Here is a 16,922-nt window from a genome sequence, read left to right on the forward strand (position 1 = left end):
ACTTAGTGAGAAGATTAGATGTTTTTAAGTTTGGAATAATATGAACCAAAGGTCTGGATAAATGAACTTTGAGTTTTTGTTTAAACATAGAACCAGCATTGTTTTAATAACTATGTTAATAAGACATAGTAATATATTAGTTGGGCTCTTTGGTTAGGTATTTGGAGGTCTTGCAGATGGTTGGAAACTGTCAGCCAAACACTAAATCAACCTTCAGAACCAAAGAAAAGACCCATTTCTCCACGAGTGACAACAGCAGTAATAACAGTGAGAACACTGGCATGGTATTTAGTGTGTGGATGTTTTGCATCCAGGGCACATAATACCATATTCTACTGTCCAGAAATAATTGCATAGTTCCTCTTATAATTAAGAGGGCTGGATTTAGTCTTTTTTAACTTGGATAAAAATGGTCTTGTACTGTCTCTTTCATAATATGCATTTTAAAGATAAAGACAGAGAGAATATATTTTTATAAAAGTTCACTGTTAGCTTGAAAACTCAGAAATCAGCATCCAGAAAATAAAACCAGTTACTTCTTTCATAGTTCAAAGTGATATGAAATTCACCCCCAAGAGAGTTGGTTAAGCAAAAATATAGCAAACTAAAGTGTGATTTTAATTAGCTCACAACCTTACACCTCACTCTGTGTGTGTGTGTGTGTGTGTGTGTGTGTGTTGTTGATGGAAAGGAATGAGCAGCACTAGTTCATTATTCCAGAATTTAAGGTAAGAGTTTCAGCAAAGAATGCGACACTCCATCGGCACAGAAACACCTGAATGATGAGAGGAGTACCAGCAGAGGGTGCTGGTGCGGCACAAAATTAAGATTTTTTTTTTTTTTTTTAAACAGGAGGTCTGGGCTAAAAGACAGCAGGTGTGAGGGAAATGTAATAACTGTTTGGGTCCACTTGGAGGTGTGAATTCTCCAGCTGCAGGCAGATTAGTCTGGGTTTCAGTGACTTGGTTTGTAATGGCCACATGGATTTTAGACATCTTCTAAAGCACAACCGCCTGACACTTGCTCGGGTGTCTGAGCGAGGTGGGGAGAGGCCGGGCAGTTTGGCTCCTGTGTTCACTGAAGACTTTTATCAGCCCCTGGCTGCTCATCTGTGGAACCTTCATGCTGGGTTCACGCGTCATCTCCACTTTCTTACTGGCTCAGCTTTTGCAAAACTTTATTTGTGTGGTCTAGAAAATTTGCCCGAACTGTTAATTCAGTTCGGGCAATCCTGTTAATCCCAGAGGGTCCCATTTTCTTTTCTCACACGGCCACCTTAAAGACAAGGTGACTAGCTCCTGGGAGCCCATCCGTAACAGAGGTTGTGAAAGGTCAGATGGGGAGACAAGGTGGGCTTCATCTCCTCGGCGGATCCTGACCGCCCAGCGGTAAAAGCACGAGTCAGCCTAACTTGGATGTTTAGAGGAGCCTCCCCTTCCCCTCTCCGTACCCCCTACCCAAGTAGGTCGGGAGGAACATTCCCTTTAACTCAGGGCTCTATAGTAAACCCTGGCAGGGCCTTCGTGAACATGCACTTCTGAACTGCTCTTTCAGAAAACCGACCGCGTCCTGGGCTGGGAGTCAAGTGACCCACTAGGGTCTAGTCCAGCCCGTCTGGGCCTCAGTTTCCTCCTCGGTTCAAAGGCTGGATTGGACACCCTGATCCCGAGGCCTCTTTCAGCTCTCCCATGCCACAGTCAGACATTTCCGAGCGGCGCGGCCGGCTCCGCCCTCGGCAAAGGGCAGGCTCTCGGTCAGCACCAAGGACAGGGGCCCTGGGGCGCGCTGCGCAGAACTCAAGGTCACTCACTTCCTAGCCAGCCCCACCGATCTGCGGTTGTCAGGGCGCCGGGGTTGGGAGGCGGCGCGGGGAGGGCTGTGTGTGTCGGGAGGAGTGTTGTGGCGGGCGGTGGGGTTGGGAAGGAGCCCCGAGAACGAGATAAGGCCGGTCTCCGCTACGGCCTCGCAGATTCCGCGCCGAGGGGCCGCGGGCGGCCGCGGCCAGTCCGGCAGCTGCTCGTCCCGCGGCGGGCGCGCGCTGCTCGGCACCTGGAAGCCCGTAAAGTCCTCCCCGCGTTGGCATTGACCCCGTCCACCCCTCTTTTCTTCCCGAGCCCCTCGGAGCTCCCCGCCAGTCCCGCATCACCACCGCTGTCTCCTAAAGCCGCTTTTGGACACACCTCCGACTCTGACCGCACCCCTCGTGGCTGGGGGCCCCCTGTCGGCCTCTCTGCTCCGCCTGCCCCAACTCCTGGTTTGGGGGGAAGGGTACCCACCTCCCTCCCTCCCCTGCCCGCCCGGAGCCCCGCCCCCGCTGGCCCCGCCCACAAGCCCCGCCCGCCGTTGCCCCGGGAACCTCTCATCCCGCATCTGCAGGAGGCGCCCGGCCCCACTGAGCTGTGTTCTCGCCGCCAGCACCACCACTCCCGCCGCCAGCGCCGCCGCCGCGCCCCAGCTCCAGCTCCCGCTCCCGCGCCCTCTCCGTCGGCCATGCAGCCCCGCCGCGCCCCGGCACCCGCCCTGCTGCTGCTGCTGCTACTCGTCGCGGGGCCCCGCAGCGGCTGCCTGGCCAGCCCGGTGCCCGCCGCGCCCCTGCCCGTGCCGGGGCCATGCAGCGCGCAGCCCTGCCAGAATGGGGGTGTGTGCTCCCAGCTCCCTGTGCCCGACCCTCAGTCCCCGGCCGCCGCCGGCGAGCCCGGCTACAGCTGCACCTGCCCCGCCGGGGTCTCTGGCACCAACTGCCAGGTGAGTGGACGCGGAGGGCGCGGCGCTGGCCACTGCGCGCTGTCCAGTGCGGGGCTCCAGGGGCCTGACCCAAGCTTCTCCCTTTTCGGGGTGGGCGATGGAAGTGGCCTCTTGGCTCGCGTGAACGCGGACCCCTGGCCGACCTTGCAAGCGTCTCTTCTCTGCCTACCCTGGTTCTCCGGCCGTGCCAGCTCGGGGCTCTCGGGGCGCGCCGTTCCAGGGCCTGGTGGCTACCTTGGCTCTCATACTTCTGGTACGACCGTGAGCCGCCAACTGGTGCGCCCCTCTCGACCCGGGCCGAGCCACCGTCCGCTAGAGCCGGGTCTTGGTGCCCGCCCTAGCTGCAAAGAAGGGCCAGCCTGCGAGCGTCCCTGGCGGGATGTTCGTGTCCAGGTGACCCCTGCTCTTTGTCCCGCTGGACCCGAGCGTGAGCTGTAAGAGCGACAGGGAGTCGCGGGCTCCGTGCCCGGTGGTCGGGCATTTCCTTTCCTTTCCAATTCCCTTGAGGGCTCTGACAAGGCAGCTGGAGACAGAGAGGTCAGCTGCCTCCCCGTGGCCAGACCTTTCTGAGCTCAGGAGGAAGTGCTGGAGCCCTAGGAAACATTCGAGGGGACGTGGCGAGTGGGGCTTGGTGCGTAGCCTTCCCGGCCGACGCTCCTGGAGGCGCATGTTTGGGGCAGGCAGCCAGGCTTAGTGAAGCTTCGAGGAACCGTGGGGCCAGGGGAGGGACGAGAGATGGCCAGCTACTGCCTGTGGATTTGGGATTTCGAGAAGAATCTGGCAGATAATAAACAAGGCTGGTTTAAAGAATGTTAAAAGCTCGGTGAAACCTACTGACCTATTCACACCAACGTTTTCAGTAGGTGACTTGGCAGCCCTGGGTGTGCAGGTAGAAAAACCCCAAGCCTTGGTTCCAAGGCAGGGGCAAAGAGTGGATTTATCTGAAATGATGAAATTAAACCAAGTGAAGGTGGAACACTGTTGAGATCAAATGCTTTCTTCCCTCCATTTGGAGGGGAGGAGTTTATTTCATGTAAATCTAAGAGAATGCCCCAAGAGTTACTTGGAGAATGCTTAGCTGCACTTTTATTCCTGTGGTGAAGAGGCCACATGTGGTTTGATGTGATTTGATAGGGTAGGGTGGGTTAAGCTTTAATATTTTTTGGATAGAGGTAAATAGGACTGAGAAGCTTGACCCTGACAGACAATTTTTGCTATTTTCTAGAATTTTTTTTTCTGGGTAGTAGCAAATAGGGTCAAGCTGACCCTATCTTTTCAGTTTTGTGCTCCTCTTCGTTAGCTGGTTCCAGTGAGCTGATGAGATGAGGATAAGGATGAAGAGGGGATAATGATGAATGTGTGAATGAACCTGGGAGTAAATTTGGGGAATGAGGACTCTCTGGGGAGATGCCAGCTGGAGCCATATGAGCCATTAGGACGAAATCCTGCTCACTGATCTCCCCTGTTGATTGATGATGTGCATGGTGTTTACTGGAGAAATGAGTTGCCTAATTGCTTCCATCAAACCACTCTCACATTTCCATGTCTGAAATCTGTCCTTGAAAGAAATAGTTGATTTGGACTCAGAGTGTAGTAGCGATGCACGGGAGAAGGTAGGTTAGAGTGCACATCAGTTTAAGTATATGGGAGGAAAGACTGAACATAGGGAATTTAACCCAACTCTGGGACTTATTCTTTTGGTAACTCTAAAAATATAAGAAATCTTCAAAAGAGAGAAAAACCTCTTTAGTTCTTCCTAAAGATGATTCACAGAGAAGCATAAATATTTTTTGTCCTAAAGTGGGGGTTTGACAGAAGACTGCGTTTATTCAGAGACGAGTCATGAACTGATGCACAAATATTGCAGAACAACTGGTCAAAACAGTCAGATCTCTAGCTCTGATCTGAGAAGTTCTTAACTGTGTGAATGTGAGGAGAAGCTGTACTGGGTGTCCAGAGTTCTGAGTTGAAGAGAGCTGGAGTTACTGTAATTCTAACAGGAAAGCTTAGCAAATTTGGAACCTGATCTGACTTGGTTACCCAGAAGAACTTAACTGAGATGATTCGGAGTCTTATAAACCCATAACAAATTGATTCCTGTTAATGCTAACTTAATCTTTCATTATCTTGCAGTAACACTCGAGACTCGTTTTCTGTTGAGGGGGAAAAAGGCAATCTGAATAGAGAAGTTAAACAGAGGAAAAAGCCCCTTATGCATACTCAATTACAGATAAGGGAAATGGATGTTAGCCATTGCAGACCGAATGGTTGCTGAAACAGAACGGCATGCTTGCTGGATAAATTGAATATGGAATTCTACCTGTACGTGAAGAGAATTCTTTAGACAGCAAGTGTCACCCCTCCCCCAGCTACAGAGACAATAATGTCAGCAATGGAAACACCGAACCTAACTCTGAGGTTCCCTTCCTCCCTGCCTCCTCCCTCCCTTCCTTCCTTCCTTCCTTCCTTCCTTCCTTTCTTTCTCTTGTCCTCTCCCTCCTCCCCCTCCTTCTATTTTGGGTATGTGTTGCAAGGTTAAGAAAGCCATGAACCACTAATTGGGCTTAAAATGGAGTAAGGCTGTCTTCAGCTTCTGTGTGGTCACTTGGCTGATGTTCGGGCAAGGCCATGGCTCCAGGCAGTGCTTCTGGTATCAGCTGGTGATGGAAGTACCCAGGCTCTGGGAAGTAGTGTGAATAATGTGAAGGAGGATCTGTGGGTTTGAAGCTGAGCTGCCCCCATTGAACCTGCTGTTACAGGCGATCTAAGCCACGTCTCAGGTTCCTCATCTTTGAGGATGGGATCTGCCTCACAGGGTTGGTGATGAACGGTCTGATTCTGTTTTTTGATATTTGATTGCTGACACCTGTCTAGTGTCATCTGTCTCTCTTCCCCTTCTGCCCACGTGGAGGCAAGCTGATAAGATGGCCTAGGTGCTCTTTCCATTGATACTGGCTAGAGGTTCAAGCCATGCAAGCCCCTGTCCAGACTTGTGATACATCTTAAGATACATCTATTTTAAAGTGTTAGAACAGGCTGAAAAGTATGAAATCCTAAGGATTCAATGGATTCTGAGGATGTATATGGAAATCTAACCTACAGAGACATGGTGACGATGATGACGATTACTAACTCTTTTCTCAAGTACTTGCTATGTGCCAGTGCTATTCCAGGGGCTTTACAAATATAGCTCCCGAGTTCTCCTAGTGTCCTGTGAGCTAGGTGCTGGAACCATCCCCGTTATTTAAATGAAGTACAGAAAAGTTTAATGACTGCCCCAAGGTCACCCTGCTAGTCAGTGTAGGATTTGAACCAGGTGGCTGGCTTGATGTTATTAATAGATCTGTAGAGTCTGAAGGATGCTAAGATGAAAGTCTGGTCCTGTCCCTGTTATTTTTAGCTATGTGACCTTAAATTAGCACCATAACCTCTTTGAGTCTTTTCAGTGAAGAGGGGATGGAGTGATTTCTGAGTCCGGCTTTACTCTAAAACACCCTGTTTTGCTCTGAAACACAGTTCAGATGGCTGTGCCCAGCTGGAATGAAAAGCTTCAGGACTGATAAAGACACAGAAAATTCTCCTTGTGCTGCCTACCAAGCAGGACCTTCCTGCAGAGTTAGAATCATAGGTCCTGCCTGGCTGAAGTTATTTTTTGCTATCGTGAAAGCATATGGATACCACATAAAAGACACCTAAGTATTTCTGATGGATTTGAAAAAAACTTCAGACTTCAAATTAAAATAAAATTATTGAAGCTGCTGTTTTTGCCTTCCTGGTTCATTTGGGGAAGCAGGCAGGTATCAGAGGTGGCAGCTGCTGGGCCAAATTTTCTTTTCGGTGAGTGGTACAGGAATGCCTCCCTTCCATTGAGCCTTCCATCACATGTAAGGATTAAAGTTGTGTTATTTTGTTTGGAAAGCTTTTTTATTTTAATGAAATGATTCTTTGTCAAATATTCAAACAGGCAGACACCTGTTTGTTTTTTCTTGTCATGTTCTCTGGGAATCTTACCCTTTGGGATTAAAATGAAAATGTGTCAATTTCTCCCCTTGGAGGAAAAAGGGGTTTTTGGAGCTGCTTTTTATGGAGTTTTACCCACTAAGCTGATTCTATAATCCTCTCTTTGATTAAACACCCTAACTTGAAACAATGGTTCTGCTTCTGATGAATTTTTGATTGAAGTTTGCTAACAAACAACAACAAGGGATTCTAGCACTTTGCACAGCATCAGCCTTCGCTGCTGAACTTTTTGCACACATTCACACACATGCATGCACACGCACCAGTTCACATTGTGATTGTACAAAATGTTCTGTGTTAGCTGTCAAGAGACATCGCTCCTTCCTCTGGCTTTTCTACAGGTATTCATGTTTTGTGAACTTGTGAGAGAAATTAAACATTTCTGAAGTTCACTGTTCGTATCTCCAAAATGGGCTAGCAATGCTTATCTTATTTTCTTTTTTAGAAAAGGTGCAGTTAATAAATGGGAAATTGTGAATTTTTTTCAATAAATATAAAGATGTATGGGAGAATTATTTCAAAATTTTTTGAGAAAAAAAGTAAAATGTTGCATAAATACAAGGTATACTGCTAGGAGAAAGATTATCTGTTTCTCATATATAATATGATTACACTAGTCTATTCGGTGTCTGTGATTGTTTCCCTTCAAGCAACAGACGACTTTTTCTCCCTAATAGGATGAGTTATACTACAACCTCAGTTTTTAAAATGAAAAAATTCATTGTGCTGAAATTTTGATAAATGTTTGGTTCTTTTTATTATGAAAGAGACAATTTCTTGGAAAAGTCTCAGTGACTTCAAGTTTTCTTTTGAAACAAACAGATAAAGCTCATCTAAATCCTTTGAGCGATTTTAAGAAAGGAAAGAAACAGTTGTTTTTCTTGGCATTATGAAAATGGAGTGATTTCTTATTTGGTCTATCTGGTGCATTCTTAGGAAACATCATTTTTCCCAGCTTGGCCACCTGACAAAGATGCATTTCTGTCTTTAGCTTCTTTGCTTAAGCGTCTCATGTGACACAGTATCATCCAAAGTGCTTTTGTTTATGCCCTCATTTCAGGCATCAAACAGGAAAGAAAACCTGTCTGAAGCTGAAGGGTATTTGAGTCAGAAAACGGAATGGCTGAGTTATATTTTTAGATCTTCTTACTGATTCAGGAGACGGCTGTGGTCAGTGCTGCCTAACCCAGAGGCAGGAACGTCCGAAATTTGCCCCCCAGACAGAAAGTCCAACAGCACAGTAAAGTTTGTGGATAGAATTTTTTTTTAAGCTTTTTTTAAAGAGAAATTTTATCTGTTTTTTCGATGTGAGCCATTTTTATAGTGTTTATTGAATTTGTTACAATATTGTTTCTGTTTTTTATTTTGACTTTTTTGGCCACGAGAAATGTGGGATCTTAGTGCCCCAACCAGGGATCAAACCTGCACCCCCTGCATTGGAAGGCGAAGTCCTAACCACTGGACTGCCAGGGAAGTCCCGAGAATTTCTTTATATTTCCTCCTTCCTTCTTTATTTACACTGGTGTTCAACCCTGGCTGCATGTTAGAGTTACCTGGGAGCTTTAACATCAATGAGCGCCTGGGTCCCTCTACTCCCACCCCCAGGTTCTGATTTAATTGGTGGGCTCTGGGCACCTGGGATTTTAAAATGTCTTCCAAGTAATTCTACTGTAGGACCAGGGTTGAGAAGCCCCCTCTGGACTCTGGACATCTCCCCCACAGCCTGCCCTGCATGTGGCATGTGGCAGAGAAAAAGAGTACAAATCCCAACCTGCTCTTGGACCTTCTCATCCAAAAGCACCCAGCTTCAAATGGCCTGGAATTTCTGGCTTATGCTTTCCTCCAATGGCAAAGATTTTGCATCTTAAAGTGGACTTGAAGTCTCCATGAAGCTGGCATGCGCTGGATTGTTAAGAGTCCAGGTGAGGGAATCAGACCTAGGGTGGACTCTGAAGGTCCTCGGATAAGTAGTTCGTTTTTCTGCCCCTTGATTTTCTCTTCTGTGAAAATGGGATCCCAATGCCAACCTTGAAATTTGTTGTGGATTAGAAAAGTATCCAGCCCAGTGATTGGCCCAGAGGAGACACCTACTAAGAGCTAGTAGCCATTGTGTATATCTGTAAGAGGAATCTTGTTTATTTCATGCTTTTCCTTTGGATATATATATACCTGATTTCCAAAAAGACTAAAATTCCACCAGTAGAGATTCTTTTCTTTGCTTGTGATATATCAGATACTAGAAAGCTCCGATTTTGGTGCTGACTCCCCACTGCACTGACTTTTGTTAGTTTCTCCTCTGTAGCCCCCTTACCAGGTAGGTGCCAAACGACAGAGAACGATGTGGCCTGAGCATGTGCAGGCCACCTAGCCTTTTATGGAATCATTCATTGCTTCATCTGAACACTGACCTATCTTTGGTCAACAATCACAGTGTGAGTCGGAGTGCAGTTGTCTTTAAGAAGAGGGGCTTCTCTAAGTCGGCCACTGATGCTCCCCAGGGTGAGTGAGGGCAGAGCAGGACCCCAGATAGGACTGCCGGCTTCAGGACTCCAGGAGCACCAGGCATCATACAGCAGACAGGCCCCCTGCCAAGAATGGTTTTAACATTTTCAAATGATTGGAAACAAAAATAAGAATGAGGTTTGGGGATGCATGAAAATGATATAAAATTCAATTTTCAGTATCCGTCAGACTTTGTGGAACACAGCCACGCCCATTCGTTTAAGTACTGTCCATTTGTTTAAGTACAGCGGAGTGGAGAATTTGCAACGAACAAGATGGATTACAAGGCTGAAAATATTTATCTGGTCCATGCCAAGGGGAGAGGTTGACTGACTATTTTCATAAATGTTGGTGAAAAGAATTTACTTTTCCATTTTTATTTGACTGAGCTAAAGACTGGTCCTGGTCCCCCTTGCCAAGTCCTTCCACAGTCTTTCTTCTCAAGGGATGTTTGTAGCCAGGCTCTAGGGTCCAACCCTAAGGCTGTATCAGTGTCTCTCCCACAGCATCCTTAATTTTTAAGCAAAGTGAAGTGTATTAATATAGGAAACTGTTAAGTATATCTTCCATATACTACCCAAGAAAGGGAAGATATAGAAAATATGAAAAGAAAACCAAACTCTCTAACTTTAAACTGACCTTCCTGATTATTCCTTACACGCAGGGTTTTCAGACTTTATAAAAAAAATTAAGGTATAATTTGCATACAGTAAAATTCACCCTTTTAAGCATTCAGTTTTATGATTTTTGAAGTATAGTTGTGTAGCTGTCTCCATAATCAGGATATAGACTAGCTCATTACCTTCATAAATTTCAGCTTGCCCCTTTGTGGTGAACCCTCTCCCCTGCCCCAGCCTCCACTGATCTGATGTCTGTTCTTAGAGTTCTGCGGCTTCCAGAACATTATATAAATTAAAGAAGGCGTGCTGCTTCTACTTGGTGTAAGACTTCTGAGGTTCCACGCGTCAATGGTTTTTCTTTTTATTGCTAAGCAGTATCCCACCGTATGGATACACCACTGTTTGCTTTATCCTTTCACTCGTTGATGACTTTCCGGTTGTTGCCAGTTTTTGGTGATTATGACTAAAGCTGCTGTAAACATTCATCTACATTTAAGTGGGCATGTTTTCATTTCTCTTTGGTAAGTACCTAGGAGTGGGATTGCTGGGTCACATGGTAAGGACATATTAAACTTTATAAGAAGTTGTCAAGCTGGTTCCCAGCATGTTACTTTGCATTAAGTGAGAGCTCCAGTTGCTTGCGTCCTTATCAGTTCTTGGTATCATTGGTGCTTTAGGTTTTAGCTGTTCTAATACCTGTCTGTAGCAGCATCACACTGCTGTGTTAATTTGCATTTTCATAGCAATGGATGATATTGAGTATTTTTTAATGTGCTGTTTGCCATCCATACCTTTTCCTGGATGAAATATTTGTTCACATGAGTCGTGAGAATTCCTTCTATATTTTGGGTACAAATCCTTTATTCAGTATGTGACTTGCAAATATTTTCTCCTAATCTGTGGCTTGTCTTCTTATTTTCTTGACAGTGTCTTTTGAAGGGCAGGTTTTTAGAACTCATGGAATCTAATGTATAATTTTTTCCTTTTTTGATTTGTGCTTCTTTTTCTGTTCTATGTAAGAAATCTTTGCTTAACTTAAGGTCACAAAATTTTTCTCCTGTATTTTCTTCTAGACTTGTATTGTTCTAGGTGTTACATTTAAGTCTTTGACCTATTTAGAGATAATAGTTGTATTTGTGTGTGGTTCAGTGTACGAGTAGCTTTTATTTATTTTTGACATAGGAATATCCAGTTGTTCCAGAAATAATTGTTGACAAGACGCTCCACTGAATTATCTTGGCACCTTTGTTGAAAATCATTCGAATATACATGTGTGGGTATACTTTATTCTATTCCATTGACTCTATATATCTGTCCTTCTGCCAGTTTTATACGACCTTGATTACTGTAGTTTTAGAGTAAGCCTTGAGGTCAGGTTGTGTGAGTCCTTTAAATTTGTTGAGATGACATGAAGTTCAAGACTCAGGATAGCATGTCACATCTAGATAGAAATTAAAGTTCTTAACCTGGAACCTACAGATGGTTTCAAGAGTATGTCGATGTCTTGAGATTCCAACTTTTGTATGTATTTGTTCTCCTAGAGAATGGCCCACAAGTTTCATGAGACTCTTGAAGAAGTCTTCCACCAATAAAATAACCACTGGAACCGAGGAAGACGAAACTAGTTAAATGTACAAGGAACTTCTGGGCATGGACTAAGGCATGTGCCAAGAACCACCCTGGGACCATGAAGCAGCTCCCAAATAGGGGTGCCGGATAAAATACAGGCTGTTCAGTTAAATGTGAATCTCACATAAAAATGGGTTTTGTTTCCTTTGTGTCCCAGTATTGCACATTGTTCTTCTGAAATTCAAATTTAACTGGGAGTTCTGTAGTTTTAATTTGCTTAGTCTGACAACCCTACCTGAAAATCCTAACTAATCCTTACTCTGATTCCCAGCTTTGCTCTGAAGAGTTCCTCAATGACAATTTAAATTCTTGCCAAATAGTTACACAAGGCCAATTTTATTAGCTTGCATTTAAAAGAATAACTTAGCTCATAGTTTTATATCTTCATAGTCCCTTTCAAGGGCAACTGTCAAACTGTGTTACGGCATTAAAAATGTGTAAAAATATAGGAAATAAGGCCACTGGTAACCTTATCTTACCCCTTTCCCATCTCTTCTGCTAGTCTCATGCCTCTGCAGTAATCATTATTCACGTTTTGGTGTGTAGTTTTACATTGTCCTCTCTGTACATAGAAGCATATGTGAAGCATATGTAAATTCTCATATATCCATGCAGCTATTTTATATAAAGAAGAAATAATCTTATGCATACTATTCTGCAGATTTTTTTCTTAATCTATTGCGAAAATTTTACCATGTCTTAAAACAGAAAGCAAGCTTGGTCTTTTTGATGGATGAATAGTATTCCATTATGTGAATATTTATGTACTCATTTTTTACTGAAATGCACTACTTCCATTTTTCCATTATAAATGATGTTGCAATGACGATATATGTATACATAATTATATGCAATGACATATGTGGGGTGTGTGTGTGTGTATATATATATGCATGTCAAAAGTTATATATATTAAGCATTTTAATAAGTATTGCTAAATTGCCATCCAGAAAGATTGAACAGTTTTGCTCATTTGCTCACAGCATTTGAGAATGCCTGTTCATGCATATTTTTGTTAATCCTGGTATCCCAGATTTTGATTTATTTTTATGTGTTAACCGATAGATAAAACATGGTATCTTCCTGGTTTTCTTTGCATTTTAAAAATTGTGAATGAAAGAACACTTTTTTTTTTTTTAATGAATTGACTATTTTTATTTCTGCCTGATTTTCTTTTGGGTTGTTCATTTTTAAAACTGATCTATCCTGGGACTTCCCTGGTGGTCCAGTGGTTAAGACTCCATGCTCCCAATGCAGGGGGCCTCGGCTCAACCACTTACCAGGGAAGGAAGGTCCCGCTTACTGCCTGGTGTGCCAAAAAAAAAGTTGATCTGCAGTAGCTCATTGTTAATGAGAAAGTCAGCCCTTTGTCCTTTGTGTTATTAATATTTTCCCCTACTTATCTTTTCTCTTTTGATTCTGCTTATGCTCATTGTTTTGCCCTTTAGAATTTTATCATTTTTTGTTCTTATTTATAAATCCAAGTTCATCATGGTCAATAGGTTTTAATTAGAATTCTAATGTTTGATACCAGTACTATATTGTACAATATTTTGAGAACTGCCTAATTTAAACCAGGAGTTTGCTTTTAAAGAATTCTGTTTTGGCTAAGATTTATATTGACAGGACTGATCCTATTGTCTTTTTAGAATGTATAATTAAACATAACTAGCCCTAGTTTATGGCTATTTTAGGAAGGACTGGCATGGATCTTCTAAATCATATTTAAATACTTGTAATTTGTCTTTATTTTTTTTGAAGCTGAAACACTGCAACAATTTTATTAAGATGCTTCATTTGTTTTTAAAAAAGAACTATTCAGCAAAGTTCCCTTTTAATAATTGGCATGGGTTTCTTAGTATTTTGTTAAGATCACCAAGTTAATTTTAATGGTATTATTGGATACCAGAGTATTTCTTAGAAGTTCTTGATGGTGTAATGGTCTGATTTCAAAAAGTGTTCTCTATCCAGGCTTGGGCAGAAAAAGACTCATCTTAATATTCAGCAAAATGCAAATTTCCCTTATGCTTTAATTTCATGTTATATATTTAGCACGTTTTCCCTTGAGAACAACCCCTTTTTTTCCTGACCAGGAATTTTTGTGGTCCTCTATCTTCATTTTCACTCTTTAAAACTGGCCATTGGTTTTTTTTTTTTTTTTGATTGTGCAAAAGGGAATTCTTTTATTTCTGTAGAAAAGCTTCATAATGAGAGAAATAATAAGTGAGACAGAGAAATGAGAACTCATATTAGCATTTCTATGAGGCTTAAAATAAACTCTCAGCTGGAGAGAAGTAAATTTAATATTATGTTTTCTTTTATAAAGAAGGGGTTGGATGGGTGTAGGATGGAGATTTGGGGGCTATACTGACTGAAAGAAAAATCACTCTTGTTTTTGTTTTCTAAAGAAAAAAACCATTATGTTCAGCCTTAAGAGGGCTAAAAACTGTGCTCAGTGTGCTGACTCCTTTAAAAAAATCTCTTACATGAGGTTTTCCTCGCTTCCCTCACCTTCAGTGGACCCTTGAGATGTTTTGTATGTTCGGAAGAAAAATTAAAATTTTTTTTATTGGTGTACAGTTGATTTATAATGTAGTGTTGATTTCACGTGTACAGCAAAGTGAATCAGTTATCCGTATCCGTATCCATATATCCATATATCCACACTTTAGATTCTTTTCCCATACAGGCCATTATAGAATATTGAGTAGAGTTCCCTGTGCTGCACTTCAGTGCATGTGAAGTTGTTTCAATTGTGTCTGACTCTTTGCAACCCTATGGACTGTAGCCTGCTAGGCTTCTCTGTCCATGGGATTGTCCAGGCAAGAATACTGGAGTGAGCTGCCATGCCCTCCTCCAGGGGGATCTTATTTGCCAGGGTTGATGTCTTCTTGCTTCTGTCCTTGCCCGGCACACAGCATCCCAGGTAGTCCATTCCTGGCCTGGTCTGTTGCCCCAGTTCTCATAACATTCTGCTTGTCCACTCCATTGTCTCTTCCTGAAAGAGCTCAGTGTCTGGGGCTCCCTCCCAGGAAGACATGTGCACTGGGGAGCTGTGTCTTCTGACTCAGCCTGGGCCTCGAGCCCTGCTCGTCCACTCCAGCAATCAAGCCGCATTCTAGTACTTGTGTCTGCTGATCTCCTTTGGGAGAAGGAGGGAGCTGGACAGGGGTACTGGAACCACTGTGAATAAGTGGCTCTAGGTGTCATTGGTCCGCTTGCTTCACTTCACTGAGAAGAAAATCAAGGCCAGAAAGTGCAAAAAAAAAAAAAATGCAGGGCCATCCAGATCCTAAGTAGCCACATACAGCTTGAGGACGGTCTTGGTCTGGTTGGCAGACCTTCACATGCCTGGTGCAGTCCCCTTCTCTAGGCCTTGGCACCCATGGGGCACATGCAGTGTGCCCGGTGTGGTCTCTCTGGTCATCGTAATAGGTTGCTGTACCATCTGAGCATGCTTGTTTGTTAAGGAGCTAGCTCCTGTGGGTTTATGTAGAGCACTGACATAGCTAGTTTTTTAATGAGCTCAGTATAAATGAGAAATTCGAGTGGGCAGGGAGGTGGGACCCCTTGCCCTTGGTGATGGGCCTGTGGGGCTGCAGGCTGGAGATCACTTGTTGCTTAGCAACCACTGCCAGGCTTTTTGTTTCTTCCAGCCTGAACCTAGGTAATATCCTCAGGGATTGGGATTTGGGCAGCCTGGTTTAGAAAGGAGTGGGAATTGGGTGTTTCATAAGCTCAGTATGGGGGCTTCCCTGGTGGCTTAGTGGTAAAGAATCTGCCTGCCAATGAGGGAGATGCGGGTTCGATTCCTGGGTTGGGAATATCTCCTGGAGAAGTAAATGGCAACCCATCCAGGATTCTTGCCTGGAGAATCCCATGGACAGAGGAGCCTGATGGGCTACCGTCCATAGGGTTGCAAAGAGTCAGACACGACTTCATGATTAAACAATAACAACAAAGCTTAACATGGCCCCTAGGGCACAGCCTTCTACCCTAAACAAAGAAACAGACAAACAAATACCTTCAGGGAGCTGGCAGTTCTGGCAACTCTGGATAGTTTGTGGCCCAGAGAAGCTCATAAAACAAACTGAATCCTCAGGTCAAGGGCTCAGCCTAAACATCTGCTTCCCATTCGTCCCTCCATTTCCATGACTTGGAATCTTCCAGGCCTGACCCACTCACAGTCTGACACTGAAACACGTTTTTTGTAGAATGCTGGGGGAGGGGAGGAGATGATGCTCTTTGTCTTTCAAAGCAAGGTTAGTAATCTAAGGAACTCATCCTTTCACTAGCAGTTTCTGAGAGTGAAAGTTAAGTCACTCCTGTCTGACTCTTTGCGACTCCATGGACTGTAGCCTACCAGGCTCCTCTGTCCATGGGATTTTCCAGGCAAGGGTACTGGAGTGGGTTGCCATTGCCTTTTCCAGGGGATCTTCCCAACCCAGGGATCGAACCCAGGTCTCTCGCATTGCAGGCAGATGCTTTACCATCTGAGCCACCAGGAAAGCCAGTTTCTGGGCACTGATTAAAATGGTGTTGGAGGAAGTCATTGAGAAGACTTGACTGCTAGCTGATTTTCCAGCTTACTCTGAGCAATTGGTAGCTCCTCACCCATCCCCGTCTCATCCTTGGAATGTGCATTCTGCCCGCCATTACCATGAGAGCCATCTTCAAGGACATGACCTTGAGAGCAACGTGTTGTTGAGAGCATCTGGACTGGAGACATGGCTGAACCTCTACATAAATTTTAAGATTCTGGAGGGCAGGGACAGAAATCTGTCTTGTGATGCCCAAGATATACCTCATAAGTAAGTTCCTTTGCTTATTAAATCTGCCACCTGCCATTCCACAGGGGGCTAGTTTCAGATTTCACCCTGGAAGTTCACGAGTTTTCACACTGACAGATGGCAACACATTTTGTAGACTTTTAGAGCTTGGAACCATCCTAGAATTCATCTTGGCCATTTCTCTAATTTTGCAGAAGAAAGTGAAGACCACAGAGACAAATGTCAGAGTCAGAAGTTGAATATTGCTTACTTCCCATCTTTGGACTCTCTTCACCAAAGAATTTAAGCTTAGACATTTGGAATCACAAGGACAGTCCTCTGGGCAAGTATGGTGGGAATTGCCCATAAAAGCATATTTAGGTTCTTATGGGCACTCAGATTCACATTCAGTATTCAGTTACTTATGTGCCTGGCTGTGTGTGAGGCTCCTTTCTCTGTATTATGTGTTTTTAATCTTCATATTTCTTTGGAGGAGGCATTTCCTTTGCTTGATAGGTGAGACTGGAGTGGATTGAGTATCTTGGTGATTTACCCAAGGTCAAACAGTGGCTGGGTTGATACTGGAGTCCCCTGTCTACATATGTAGTGTTTTCTTCATGTTATCACAGCTGTCTAC

General features: G+C 44.2%; 1 protein-coding gene across 1 annotated transcript in view; it reads left to right on the plus strand.

Moving 5' to 3' along the window:
- The first annotated feature begins 2,403 nt into the window (after positions 1-2,403).
- Positions 2,404-16,922, plus strand: part of DNER (delta/notch like EGF repeat containing) — a 390,856-nt gene continuing 376,337 nt past the window's right edge. The window contains exon 1 of the mRNA XM_070379858.1: positions 2,404-2,745. Coding sequence (XP_070235959.1) covers positions 2,491-2,745 — 255 coding nt within the window. The 5' untranslated portion in view covers positions 2,404-2,490. The remainder of the gene's footprint in view (positions 2,746-16,922) is intronic.

Source organism: Bos mutus, chromosome 2 (assembly GCF_027580195.1).
Source record: "Bos mutus isolate GX-2022 chromosome 2, NWIPB_WYAK_1.1, whole genome shotgun sequence".
Taxonomy (NCBI): Eukaryota; Metazoa; Chordata; class Mammalia; order Artiodactyla; family Bovidae; genus Bos; species Bos mutus.